Source organism: Colossoma macropomum, unplaced genomic scaffold, assembly GCF_904425465.1.
Source record: "Colossoma macropomum unplaced genomic scaffold, Colossoma_macropomum, whole genome shotgun sequence".
Lineage (NCBI taxonomy): Eukaryota > Metazoa > Chordata > Actinopteri > Characiformes > Serrasalmidae > Colossoma > Colossoma macropomum.
Window position 1 is genome coordinate 242,283 of NW_023496038.1, and position 15,250 is coordinate 257,532.

The 15,250-nt window shown below is 41.1% G+C and overlaps 1 protein-coding gene across 1 annotated transcript in view; it reads left to right on the forward strand.

Moving 5' to 3' along the window:
• Positions 1-3,184: 3,184 nt before the first annotated feature.
• LOC118804097 (protein FAM124A) overlaps positions 3,185-15,250 on the forward strand; it is a 27,057-nt gene continuing 14,991 nt past the window's right edge. The window contains exons 1-2 of the mRNA XM_036564723.1: positions 3,185-3,304; positions 11,538-11,569. Of these exons, the coding sequence (XP_036420616.1) occupies positions 3,249-3,304; positions 11,538-11,569 (88 nt within the window). The 5' untranslated portion in view covers positions 3,185-3,248. The remainder of the gene's footprint in view (positions 3,305-11,537; positions 11,570-15,250) is intronic.

A 15,250-nucleotide genomic window follows, 5' to 3' on the forward strand; every position in this document is an offset into this window, starting at 1 on the left:
GCTGGGAGGGGCCCTGCAGTGATGTACAGGTTTGGAGGTGGGGCTGTGAGGGAAACTGGGCGGCTGGGCTGCTGTGTTTTTAGAGCTAGCGTACGTTAGCGACCAGAAGATATGGAGAGACAGAATCAAATGGCACTTTTGAAACTGAGAGGTTTTATGAAGCTGAAGTTTTTTCTCCACTACCCTCTCCATCTTCGACGAGGAAGTTTCTGATCAGGCAGTGCGTCTCGAGCCTGAACAGTATGAGCTGCTGACTCAAACCCCCGAAGAGTTAACGTAGTGTCAGAAAATGATTAGCAGTGAGCGGCAGAGGCGCCGAACGGTAGAACATTCCCTAAAACCGCGACAGCCAGCCTCTAATGATCTGTTCAGCAGGTCTGTATTCAATATGACCCGAGTCCTGATTTCTTAGATGCCCTGAATTCTGAATGAATACAGTGGATTTATTTGAACTCTGTCTACGTTTCATTCAGTTTAACATCAAGCTATGAAAAACTCTGTTTGGGCTCTGTACGAATCTCTCACCTGTTGAGAACGTGCAGTAGGGTGGAGACCGAGGTCTGTTAAAAGCTAATGCAGAAAAAAGCTAACCCAACCCGGTAGCCTAAGCTAGTTAGCTTACGCAAGCTTCTCTAGCATTACCAGCCCTAGCTTTTAGCAGCAACCCTAGCTTTTAGCAGCAACCCTAGCTTTTAGCATGCTGTATAACAGGGAGACCGTATCGTACCAAACAAGTCTCTCTACACGGCTCTGGGCGCGAGTAGGGCGTCATCAAGGGGGCGGTAACATTGGTTTACTGATTTGCATACTGTGGCGTCATGGTACTTGGGTACAAAGACACATCATCCGCGCCTATAGCAGAGTTGAACCAGAGGGGGCGCTGCAGAGGCAGAACTGACCACAATGAAAATGATATTTTACAATTTGGAAAGATGTGTTTACATTTCAAACAAAGCTGGTATATTTTATTATTACAGAGCATTTCAGCTGGTCTGAGGGTGGAGTTACTCTTTCAACAGGCTGATTCTAAACGCATTTTCCTAATGGGATCTAAAGGAGTTCTACAGGAAACTGGTGGTCTTTCTTGGAAAACATTAAGCCAATAACCAATAGAAAGCAAAACCATTGTTTTTATACCTGCAGTACTGCATGTGCACCACATCACCTGCACATCCATCACACCACGTCAGAACCTGCTCTGCCTTATTTTCTCTCCTTTATGTGATACATGATGACTCCAGTTCTTAGAGTAGAGTCTGTTTGTGTAATGTATGGTGGATTTGTGATGTCATGGTTTGTAATGTGTTCACAGAGGCCTGTGTTGTTTTTTAGTCTGTGTTTGAATGTTGGAGTCTGTGTTTCTCATGACAGTCGTAGTTAATTTCTCACACTGTTTACAGATGAATAATTCATGACAACTTTTTCCTTAATTAAAACTCGATGTTCAGAGACTCTGACGTTTGTGCACTTTGGCTGAAGCAGTTTGACTCACAGGAAGCTGAACAGCATTGACAGCACTGTTAAACGCTTTACTACACTAAAAACAATGGTTCTTCCAGAGTCCTTTAGTAAAGAAAATGGTTCTATTTGAGGTTAATCTAGAATCAGAATTTTAGGGGTGCTGAGCACCCAATGAGACCGGGACTCAATTTAAGTGTGCTTGAGCACCTAAACAGGGGCTAGACATCCCTATGGTTCTATACCAGACCATGAACACTGAAAGAGCCATTTGTATGCATAAATGTTTCTTCAGATTGATGAAGAATGTGTTGGTTCTAGCACTAAAGAAGGTTCTTCTGTTGTTACAGGCTTGATACCATCAGCCCTTCTTATATGAAATGAAATGAAGTGAAATAATAAAAACACATTAAACCATGTTTAAACAGTAATGAATGCAATAGAGAGTTAATATGAGAAATGTATTGGTATTCATTTAAGGCTCAAATGATCTAATTAAGACATTTGTGTTGTTAGGATTCAGTGTAGGAAACTGAACTGAACAGTAGGGGGCAGCATGGAGCCAAGTATCAAAGAACTGAACCACTGTCCTATACAACTGATTCAACAGTGTTCAAAGGGAACTCAATTTGTAAAACATTCTGCATAATTAAGTGGTTAAGATGTAAACAAAGTCGTTCAGAGCGGTTTGGTGAGATTAAAGTCAGGGTCAGTCCAGTTCATGATAAATAACCGTTATGTACCGTTATGTAGAGTTATGTAGAGTTATGTACCGTTATGTAGAGTTATATACCGTTATGTAGAGTTATGTACCGTTATGTAGACTTATGTAAAGTTATGTACCGTTATGTAGAGTTATATACCGTTATGTAGAGTTATGTAGAGTTATGTACCGTTATGTAGAGTTATGTATCATTATGTAGAGTTATGCAGAGTTATGTACCGTTATGTAGAGTTATGTACCGTTATGTAGAGTTATGTACCGTTATGTAGAGTTATGCAGAGTTATGTACCGTTATGTAGAGTTATGTAGAGTTATGCAGAGTTATGTAGAGTTATGTACCGTTATGTAGTTATGTACCGTTATGTTGAGTTATGCAGAGTTATGTAGAGTTATGCAGTTATGCAGAGTTATGCAGAGTTATGTAGAGTTATGCAGAGTTATGTAGAGTTATGTACCGTTATGCAGAGTTATGTAGAGTTATGTAGAGTTATGTACCGTTATGCAGAGTTATGTAGAGTTATGTAGAGTTATGCAGAGTTATGTAGAGTTATGTACCGTTATGCAGAGTTATGCAGAGTTATGTAGAGTTATGTAGAGTTATGCAGAGTTTTGTAGAGTTATGCAGAGTTATGTAGAGTTATGTTCTCCTGGACCTCACAAACGCAGCTTCGCTTTTCTGCTCTGAAAAACTCTCAGAGGCGGAGAATCTCACCGGTCACTGTTTCTCCTCTGACTGGGAATCTTTTACTGATTGGCTGCCAGATTTTCATAACGACTCCCTCCTCGCCGGAACTGCGGTGTGGTAGCGCTCTGTTATTACCACCCGTATTCCGACATGCCCCGCCTGTCGTCGTTCAGCTCCAGCCAATCCCAGACAAGGAGGCACGCCGGCCAATCCCAGCGCTGGAGGCGGGGTCTGTGCGGTGGGCGGGGATAATACAGCCCCACTGTACCTGCTTTTTCAGAGAGCTCTGAGAAATCAGGCTGTGTTCTGCCCTGAGGACCGAGCAGTGGACAGAGTGGACACAGGCAGCCATGCAGAGTCGACCTGTCCGCTTCCGGTGAGATGGAGAAGAACCCGGCTGAGGATGACTGCGCAGACTCCGGAGCGGAGACCGCCGGGTGAGACTGAACTGACCTGCTGGAGTTTGAGTAACCCTGCTGAGGAAGAACCATCAGAAACCATTAAGAGCGTCTGTTGGTTCCTGATGGTTTTGTAATGTGTTTTGTCTTTTTTAATGGGTTGATATCACGGTGTAAATGATCTTAATGGTTTAACAGATGACCAATGACGGCTTCTAAAGGCATTTGATGGTTTCTTAATGGGATCTAAAGGTGTTCTACAGGAAACTAGTGGTCTCTACTGGAACCATTGAGCCAATTCCCATTAGGAAGCAAATCCATGAAGTTTTAATCCTACTGGTGTCTGATGGTCCTTTCTGAGCAGGGGTGTGTGATGTGCAGTGATCAGTGTGGTCAGTTTAGTGTCCAGTGAGCCTGATTTGTCCGTGTGGTCAGTGAGGCCTGAAGAGCTGAAGCCCCTCAGCTGAGTGAGCTGCTCCCTGCTGGGTTTAATGTGTTAGTGGATCTAAAGTGAGGAACGCTGATGGTTCTGTTGGTTCTCACTGACCTACCAGTCAGTGTGGAGGGAGGATCAAGAGGAGTCCACTCTGGAGTCTGTCCACACTGAACTGACCATCTGTCCTTTGGTATTAAGACTCAGGGCGTCTGCAGAGCTTTAACTGGCAGCCTAATGCGTTTATCAGAGCGGCTCACTGACTGACCTCCACTAAAACAGCCTTACAGACAGAGCAGTGCTGATCATCCCTGCATAGAAACAATCATAGAAACCATTAAAAGGTTCTGCTGGTTCCTGATGGAGTCCAGTTGTCACTAAAGGTGTTCTGTGTTTGTCCTGATGGACTGATATCACAGTGATGAGGATCCCAGCGTATTTGGTTTCCTAATGGGATCTAAAAGTGTTCTACCGGAAACTAGTGGCCTCCATTGGAAACCATTAAGCCCCATTAGAAAGCAAAACCATGAGGTTTTAATCTTAATGGTTTCTAATGGTCCTTTTTCACCAGGGTTGTGCTTTCCTGTTGGCTTGGTATCTCAGCCCTGCTGAAAAAGAACTATTTAAACCATTAGGATTAAAATGGGAATTGGCTTAATGGTTTCCAATAGAGACCACTTATTTCCTGTAGAACACCTTTAGATCCCTTGAGCTTGAAATGAAATCTGGGGTCTTTAACCCCTTTAATAAAAACACAAGTTAAAAAGCTTTTTGATACTGAATTAAAATGTGATAAGCAAATAAATGGTCAAGGCTGGTTTGTTCCGGTTTAGGACCGGCTTTAATCTCCAGGGTGAAATCATTTCTTAATAGTTCAGATCTGGAAGAAGTCATTCAAGCTTTTTTCCCTCTAGTCTGGATCACTGTAATGCACTGTGTTTTAGAGTTAACGAAGCATCTCTGGCTCGTTTACAGCTAGTTCAAAATGCTGCAGCCAGAATGTGAACTGGCACATTAGTCCAGTTTAGGGTCTTACACCGGCTCCCAGTGCACTACAGAGTCCAGTATAAATGGCTTTGATGGTTTTTAAAGCCCTGATTGGTCAGGCACCTGCAAATGTTGTGGACATGCTTTGTATGTCTGCGTCCTCAAGATCTCTAAGGTCTGCGTCTCAATCACTTTGAACTGTTCCACCGTCTCGTCTTGAACAGAAAGGAGCTCGAGCTTCTGCTGACGCTGCACCAAAACTCTGGAATGGCCTCACAAGTGACATCAGAGATCAGACACTCCGTCTGTGACTCTGTAAAACCAAGCTTAAAACACACTTTAATCGATTAGCGTTCAGCAGCTGTTGAGCTGCAGACTGAGGTCTGTACTCTGTTGTGTGAATGTACGGTGGTGCTGATCTGAAGGTGGGAGTCATTTTCGCGGTTGATTGTTTATATATTGTATGTAAATAATTGTATATAAATAAATTTTACTTACATACTATCCCATTAGGAAACCATCAAAACCATTCTTTACACTGTGATATCAACCCATTAAAAAAAACGGAACCATCAGGAACCAACAGAAACACTAGTAGTTTCTATGGGTTTTCAGCAGGGAGTGTAAAGGACTCTAATGGTTTAACAGGTGTTCTGATTCCAACTGGATTTGATATTTTCCTAATGGGATCTAAAGGTGTCCTACAGACAACTAGTGGTCTCTCATGGTAACCATGAAGCCAATTCCCATTAGCAAGCTAAACCATCAGGTTCTAATCCTAATGGTTGTATTGGTCTGTTTTCAGTGGGACTGAATGTGTTGAATCTCCAGCTGGTTGTAGTTTCTCATGATCTCCTCATGTTTTCTGCAGTGCTGCCTGAGCAGAGATGAGTGTCTGTTCACTGTCAGGTGTGTTTATTGTGTGTGTGTGAGTGTTAGTGTGTGTGTGTGTGTGTGTGTGTGTGTGTGTGTGTGGTGTAGTGTAGTGTGAGTGTGTGTGTGTGTGGTGTGTGTGGTGTGTGTGTGTGTGAGTTCAGACACACTGGGATTATGTATGACTTTTTCAGATTAAGTCTGTAATCTGGGCCTCGAGGCTTTCAGATAAAGCTGTGTTAGTCCCGGTGTGGACTGGCTCCTCTGTGTTACTGTAGGTTTAGCTCAAGGTTACATTGTTGTGTTGATGTAGTTTAGCCTAAAACTCAGATTAGTGTATTTTTGTGTATGTTGTTTGTGTGTCGTGACCACCTGTGTCTCCACTCACCGGACATTTTATCAGCTGTTCTACCCTATAGCAGCAGACAGTAGGAGGGGTAGACAGTAGTACCTTCCACTACATGTGAGTGTTGCGTCTGTGCTGGGCCTGCAGTGGTCCTACAGTGGTCCTACGGTGGTCCTACGGTGGTCCCTTTCACTGATAGATAGGGGGGTGGGGCTGGTTGATGAACCTGTCATATAGACCCACTGTGCATCTTTAACATGTAAGGATGAAAATGAAAGCTGGAGGAGGTGGAAGGTAGACATACCTTCTGTCTGTCGTTCTGAGCCTGAAAGTTCTGAGACCACTGAGTAAACGAGCCTCTGCTGTCTCAAACTTCAACACTGCTCAAACTTCAACACTGCTCAAACTTCAACACTGAATTATTTGACTTTCAAACGTGTTGTAGTGGGGTTAGGGCTGGGCAATATGACAGTATATATCATTATCGTGATTAATACAATACAATCTGCTTTTCTGATCATATCGTGTTTATCGTCAGTAAACATTGACCAACTGCATGTTTCATTATAAAGAGAGTAAAATGAGTCCAGTTTTACTGGATTTAGTGACAAACACTGAATAAAAATCACTGTGTTCTCAGTTTCAGATATTTCAGTCTGGCCTCTTAAAAGTGTTAGACAGAAACACAAATTTGAAAATGCTAATTATTGTGTGTTTACAATTTCATTTCCCATATGAATGTGTGTTATTTAAGATATTCAAATGCAAAGTGTCAAACCAGACTCATCGACTCTGACATGTTAAAAACAAAATAATAATTCCTGATTTGTAATTTCCAAAGTAAATGTATTGCAGCACTGTTTGCAGTTGCATTTTCACTGTCAGTGATCACTGTCAATCAAATGCCATGGGTGGGACATTGGAAAGGAATTTTGAGCGTGGGCAGAAAATCTTTGCTGTCAGTTTTAAGAAGAGGTGATGAAAAAGTCACTGTAGCAAAAACAAACCTTTGGCGGTGCTGCTGCTTTAGCAAAGCTGCTCATGACATTTTAACCCTCGCCAGCCAGGAGAGGAGAATTCAGTCCAGACTGGTTCCCTGATGTTGTTGACCGACTAGGAGGGGCTCGTAGATGTTACAAGCACCACTGTTAGTGACATCGTGACCCGAGGCTTGCAGGACACCCTGCTTTAACCTCTTACACTGATGATTTTACAGTGATCTTAAATCTAGTCAGTATGTCTAATATTTCCATTTTGAGATGGTCGTGCACTTATTATAAGATTATCTAGCTTATTACCAGGAATTTTTTACTTGTTTTAGGTCATTAATTCAGTAAAATGATCTCACTGTACTGGCAGATAATGTTGCTGGTTTCGAGCTCATTTCTTACTACAAGCAACATTATCTGCCACTATAGTGAGATCATTTTACTTACTAAAATCACTTAAAACAAGTAAAAATGTCTAGAAATAAGTTAAATAATCTTAATTTAAGCTTCCAACAATTTCAGCAGGAGAAGTATTAGATTTACTGACTACATTTAAGATAATGTTACTTTACAATACATCATTTTTTGCAGTGTGTGCTTTTGGAGCTGCTGAATTCAGCTTGATCGGTGATTGTTTTTCACTATCAGTGTAGTTTGGGGGAAGAGGACACGCAGCGTGAAGAAACAGATCCATTTACCTTCAGCTGGGCTGTGCATCTCAAAAACCTCCTGACCTCAAGTGTCTTAGACTGTGCTCACACAAGGCGATCTGTACAGTGCCTGAGCACATTTGACCCCAAAGTCCAGTTGTTTGACTAGTGTGATCACTCCGTCCCGTGCCCTGGCCTGTTTCAGGAGATAGGCTCAGGCACAGTTCAGTTGGACTCAGTGCGCTTCTAGTGTGATGGCAAACCACCCGAGCACAGAACTCGAACACACAACTGTCCCTCTTTTTAATTCATTTGAGAATGTTTGGGTTAATAATGCGTCTGATTCTCACCACACTGAAGAATGTGGACTGTAGTCAGTGAGTAAAGCTGCAAATTCCTCCCTCAACAACAGCAACAATCTTCTAAAACATGCCACACGATTAACCGAAAATCTCTGCATTTAATAATCGATACATCTATAAGGGCCGCGTGTCGGCGCCAAAACGACTCCAAATAACCCCAAATAAGTGAGTACAGTCATGAACTCCACTGTGCTGTGAGAGCTTTTCTTCAACACAGGAAGTGCATCATGCTGACGTAAGTGAGTTCGGGGCCGGAGTGTTAAGTACAATGTGAGCGCAGGCCAGCGGGGGGTGGGGAGGTGGACAATCATGCTCGGGCAAGGTACATGGGACTCAGGCATTTTGTGAGTGCAGCAGTGTGTCTCCAGTGGCTCCAGTTGCGTTTACACTTGGCTTTTTCTGGATCAGATAGCTGTCCAGTCAGCCAAACACACATGAAGAGGCTAAGTGTGAAAAGGCCTGGACGACAGAATAAGTAAGTGGAGAGGACAAAGACAGAGAAGAAGATGCTGTGAAAAGGTGACCAAAGAAATCAAACAGACCGTATACTTCACCCTTTTGAGCGTTATAGTTTATGCCTTCTTAGTATAAAAATGTGCTTCATTAAAATTCCCTCTGTACCTGATATTTAAAGTAGCCTTCAGAGCACTTTCTCCTCTGTTGGCTGCTCTCCATTCAGCCGCCTCCGCTGCCCTTTTCTCTCACTGACGCACCAAGTGTTCTTCTTTCTCCTCGTCACTTTCTCCTCCAGTTACTCTTCCCTTGTCCGTCCTTTTCTCCCCGGCTCAGTCTCTCTCGTGGGGGTAACTCACATCGGCTTTGTGCATGATTGAGAAACAGACTGAACGCTGTCCATGATTCCTTTCCTTCTTTCACTGTTAATCTTGCCAACAAGGTTACTGACAGAAAGGCTCGTTGATTTATTTGTAAATTTAATTGAGGCAAATGGTGCCATGATTACATTTAAACAATTGTAATTTACCTGCTTCATGACAGAAATATGAAAAAACAAAAATAACTTCAGATCACAATACACCTTTCCACTGAGCATCAGTCCATTTCAGATGAGCTCGAGCCCAGAGAAATCGGCGGCGTTTCTGGGCATTGTTGATATGTGACTCCCACTGGGCAGAGTACAGTCTTAACCTGCATGCGTGGATGGAGTGATGGACAGTGTTTACTGACAATGGTTTGTCGAAGTATTGATCTCCATCACAGAGGCATGCCAGTTTTGTTAATTCAGTGCCTTCTGAAGGGTCGAAGGTCGCAGGCATTCATTTGTGTTTATCAGCCTTGCTCTTTACACACAGAGATTTCTTCAGATTCCGTGAATCATTTGATGATATTATGCACTGTAAAGGATGAAATACATAAAATCCTTGCAGTCGCTCGCTGAGGAATGTTAATATTAAACTTTTGGATTTTTGCTGATGCATTTTTGGCAAAGTGGTGAGCCTCAAACCATCCTTGGTCGTAAAGGACTCTGCCTTTCCGGGATGCTCGTTTTATACTCAAGCATGATTGCATCACCTCTTTAAGATGCTTTTTGAACATTTCACAAAGTTCCTAGTCTTAAACTGCTCCTGTAATAACTTTTCTGGAACGTGTTGCGTATTAATTAGTGTATATTAAAAAACTAATAAAGTTGATAAGATAAAACATTATACACCTTGTCTCTGTATGTTTTGTTCAAATAAAGGTCAATGTAGATAGATAAACCATTGCTTTCTGTTTCTGTTTGCATTTCGCAATCTGTCCCAACTTTTTCAGAACTGGTTTTGTTTAACGAAGATTGCATTATCACTGTTTATTTCTGCTTTATTACATACATGCTGTCCTGAGTAGTACTTGTCACTCTCAGAAAGCTCAACTCCAACTATCACAGTTTCCATCCTAATTTAGAGTTGCCGCCCTTATGGAGTTTTCTGCGTTATGTTAGCTCAGGAGTAGCAGTGGTGTATATAGATGGTGAATATAGGGGTGATCTACTTGACGCAAGTCTTAAATATGGATATTTGAAGCCCAAAACAACCTTCAAATAACCTTTTTTACTTTGTATGTTCGTGACTTCAGTAGAACATTGAGGCCTGTTTCTAAATATTATTGGAAGAACCTGTTAGCCTGTTAGCTGGTTGCCTCAAACAATAACTCATTCTGAGGCGAGTGCCAGGCTATACAATATAGGTGCAGCTGCTGCCTTTTTAAAGGACTTTTTGTCAAAAGACTAAAACTGACTATCATATTATGTGAAAATAAATCAAATACGTGAAAAATTGTTACACTGAGAGTGCTGTGAGCTGGACTGTGTAGTCGCGCTTCAGTGTCTGTCATATATCACAGGCACATTGTGACTTGCTGTTTGCCTGTAATGTGCAACCCTGAGTTATAGTTGGCATCTAGTTGGTATAGGTGGTGGTGTCTAGAGTGTTGGTATAGTTTGGAGATCACTGTATGATGTGTGTGTGTGTGTGTGTGTGTGTGTGTGTGTGTGTGTGTGTGCGTTTGTACATTTTTGAATACTAAGATGTTCTTGAATGGATCTGAATGCCGTTATAAATATAGACAGCAGTTTTCACAGTATTGGCCTTAACAACACTGAGGGCTGCAGTAGGCAAGGCTCTCACTCACAGAACTGGAGTTTCAGTAAAGTAAATATCATAATCCATGCAGTGCTGGTGTGGGTGCAGGATTTTTTGGGGATTCTGATTCCAGAGTAAGAAACTTATAAATGACAACATTGATTACATTTCTAGTCTGTGTTCAGACTGCAGCCCAATCGTGTTTGTTTCTCAGATCTTTTGAGTCGACTGTCCGCTTTGTTGTCTGTGAGCGATCAGATCGGATTTGTGTGTCCAGACATCTCCAGTCTATCTGCATGGGTTGCCGTGGTAACGACGTAGGCGTCAGTAACTGTAGCTACGCTGGTGACGCAGATTTCAGTCGCGGATGCAGGAGAGATGGAGGAGCATCATCTCCCCTCCAAACTCCTCAGAACTCTCTTCATCATCATGAATCTTTGGAGCTCTTTTTGAATTCCAGCACTTCATCACTCTGGACTCGACATTGTCACTGTTTGTCGTGTCGTGAGTGACGAAAAAGACACTTTGAAATCTGATTTGAGTGTCCAGAGCGTCCAGATTGAGACACGTCTGTAAAAATCTGACTGGAGTCGCATTTCAAACCACCTCCAAATGTGTTTTGGATCCGGTTTGAAATAATTAGATTTTAAGTAATAATTAGAAATAATAGAAATGAATAGAAAATGAAATAATTAGAAATTCATTTTTTGCTGTTCAGACTATTAAAACAAATCTGGATACAATCTGGATGTGACAGAAACCAGATTCAGGCTGTGAGTCTGAACAAGACCAAAATAGCCCTTAGTGTAAACTTTCAGAAGCTACATACAGGCCAAGGCCTCTCAAACGCTCTGCAGAGAAAATGGATTTCACATTGAGATTTCTCTGAGATGTGAGGCTGGGATGTTGGTGTGTGTCGGTGTGTTTTCCTTTTACTAGAGAACTCTTTCCACACAGTAGTGTTTCTCCAGATGGAGGTTTTCTTTTTCCTTCCTCTCAGATAAACTGTTGAAGCACCAAATCACACCTCAGTTTTTCTCTCTTCCTCTCCAGGTCAGACTACAGCCCCATGTCATCTGCAAGCAGTAAGTAAATACTTGCTCTCTGTAACTCGGTTGCCCCTCTGACTTGGAGGGTCTGGCAGAGATATTAATATGGATATTTGGGTCAGTGTGAAGTGGAGTTGATTCACTATCTTGATTCAGCAAAAACTGAAAGGGCTGGGCAGTGTGACGATATGTTATCATGATATATTAGAGTGAAATAGAGAGATGCGAGCTACAGAGAGACGGAATAAACAGAAAAAACAGTATGTAATAAACAGTAACTGTATAAACAGACAGAAGCCTCAGACTTTGCTTTTGCCAAAAAAGTAGCAGCTCTTTGCATTACAGAGCTATAAAACATTCACAGTATTAGGATCAGTCTGCCAGATTAACCTATCAGATTAGGCCTGGTGATGGGGCGATGTAATTGGATATCATCGATGATGGAACCCTATGGAGATATTTAAAAGATGATAATTGCTGTTTTGGTAAAAGAACTAAGAGAGAATTAGAGAGAAATAATTTACCTTTAAACAGCTTTAGAAAATATGTTGGGAAACACATTTAAGAAGTGTGCAGGCTGACGCACCGGTAGTCAGTTTCTTTCTGCGAGAGAGGGACAGGTTAAGAAACTGCCTGTGTTATTTCAGCACTGTAATGCTGACTTCACTGCACAGTTTACCTTTAGTTTATATACTGAATGGAATCCAAAATAAATGCCTTTTTTGTTTTGGAACTTCAGCCTCAAAGTCACTTGCTGCAGTAAAAATGAGCTAAAATGCCTGGAGGTTTGCATAGAGCAGCTAATTTACCTCTAACCTGGAGAGAAAGTTCCTCTGATCCTCGTCTATGGCTGGCGTTCTCAGGAAGAGGTAAATAATGTTGAATAAAAGGTACAGTAATGCTTTATTCACCTTACTCTTAAAACACTGAGTGATGATGTGGCCTTTAAAGCTCTGGTAGAGTTAAACTCCCCACTGTGTCTGCTGTGGGATTTACTGAGAAAACTGCAGTATTTTCTGTACAGATTAAGTGCTGAATTATGAAAATGCTGCTGTAACAGAAAACGGCTCGTGTTTAACTTGGACATGGCTTTGGAAATCAATTTTGTTACTGCGCAGATCACCACGAATCTGCAGCAGAAGACGTTCATTAATGCTCGTGTTTGCAGTAACGTTTATTACAACGTCACGGTGACGTCTTCTTCAAAGACGTTGGGCTACTTAGTATCATATTGTTTAATACGTATTTTCATTAAAACAGTTAATGTTAATAAAACTTATAAACTAAAATAGAAGAGAAAGTAGATCAAAGCTGCGGACCGCATGTGTTTGTTTTGTGGGGGCGATATCGATAATCGCGGGTTTGAAGTATTTTAAAGTAAGAAAATATCACGCTTTAACGGTGCAAAGAACCTTTTAATCATGCAAAGTTCTTTGAGTGTTCATGATTCTCTATAGAACCATTTTCTTTAATAAAGAACCCCTGAAGAAACATCTTTTCTAAGTGTGTTCCTCAGATAAACTGTCACGTATCGTCAAAATGTCATCAAGCAGCTGTAAGTAGTAGCCTCACTTCAGGAAGACAGTATAATGTGTATTTAAACCCCTAATTAAGACTAATTGCTATTCATGTTTTTACACGTTTGAAGACCTTTTGTCGGAGAGGCTGCGAGTCCGACCTTTCCCCGGTTCTATGTCAGGACCACTGAGTGTTTCACCAATGAAGGGATTATGTCCAGTATTAGCCCTTTAATCTGGGCAGCAGGAAACACACTCCTGACCGAGTCAGCTCAGGAAACACACACACAGATAGAAACACACACAGATAGAAACACACACAGATAGAAACACACACAGATACTCTCAAGGCTACTTTACAGAGAGTGAAGTATGTCTGGGGGGGTAAAGAGAGAGCTGCAGAGAGAGTGAAGAGAGAGAGAGCTGCAGAGAGAGTGAACAGAGAGAGAGCTGCAGAGAGAGTGAAGAGAGAGAGAGCTGCAGAGAGAGTGAAGAGAGAGAGAGCTGCAGAGAGAGTGAAGAGAGAGAGAGCTGCAGAGAGAGTGAACAGAGAGAGAGTGAAGAGCTGGAACTCATCTGCTCTGAACAGCCTGCAGAACCCTGCACAGTCTGTTCCACTGAGAGGTTTCAGCTTCTCTCCTTTAATTCACTCTGTCCCCTTTACTGTTTAAACAAACAGATGTATCAGGAAAAATGATAAAATAAAACCTGGCCTGCACAAAAGTTATGTCTATATATCTCTGCTGTGGGAAGAAAACCTCGTATCTCCATTTTTTGTCGTTTTTCAGTTTTTCACATGATTAGAAAATTCCTGTTACTCTTTATATTGTGTGTAAATTTCATGAAAAATGAAAAAAATGACTTGGAAAAATTCTGGTTCCATTGACTTACATTAAAAGTAAAGCATGTTTTTTCCTTCTCCTGTAAATTTACCATTTTGAGGATACGAGGTTTTGTTCCGACAGCAGCGATATGCGCTTAAATTAGCCGTATTCGAGTAGAAGATCAATCAACAAAACATCTAACTTGACTTGGTGTGTTTAAACTTTTGCTGCTCTTAAAAAGATGATTCTTTAGGGGATCTTTACTAAAATAAATTATTCTGTATAGAACATTGGACACTTAAAGAACCTACTGCATGCTTAAAAGGCTCCCTGCATCATTAAATGGTTCTCTGTATGGTAAAAACGTTCTTCAGATTGATGGAGAATGAGCTGTATATGGTTCTGTATAGAACCTTTTTGAAAACAGGTCTAAATAGCACCAAAAGGGTTCTTCTGTAGTTACGATGTCAAGCTGTTGCAATAGAAGAACCCTTTTTGATGTTATATTGATATTATTAGATAATATTAATATTAGAATAAATACAAATAACGTACAAATAACAATAAGGGCACAGCTGCTAATATCAGGTCTGTTTATTTGATGCTGTATTATTTCCTTTTCAGCAAACATACTTTAATAGGCAAACCAGGCAATAATGATCGTACCTCAGTGTTAGAGATATTTATTACTTTATTTTTTAACACATTTTAAATGTAATGTTTGAGTCGCGGTTAGAATGGTTCAGTTTACCGTGTCAGGTGGTCTGACCTCAGGACAGAGGTTTCTATGGGTGTCTAAGTAGATGCTTTTTAATTTGAAATTAGTCTGAAAAGTCAGGTGGCGCAGCCAGTCAGTCAGTTTGTAAATGTGCCAAGTGAGTTACACATTCTTAATTCCTCATCACAGCTGTTCCGCAGGTTCACCCCTCTGACAGATACACCTGTTTTATATCTGTCTTTACTGTGTTTTTAAACGTGTCAGTATATCTTACTGCAAACTCACTAAGATAGAATTTGATGCTCTTCAGTGATGTTAGCTAGCAGATTAGCGATCCGATCAGAGGCTGGCGGAGTGACAACTGCATCAAATTAGTGGAAAAGGAAGCAGAAATATCTGTTTAATCAATAAAGAGTAACAATAAAAGCTCACTGAAGGCAGAAATGTTTTCTTTTACTTTTGTTTTATGCCCAGAATGACAGTGCATGACCAGAATCTATGACTCTATGAATTCCCAGCATTGTTTGATCTGATTTTTTTTATTTTTTTATTTTCATTTAAAATCAGTATGATGACAATATTTAGCTAAACTTAATCAGAAAAGTAAATTAAGACACAGTGAATCATGTTTGCTTTTTAAGAAAGGGTTCATATGTGA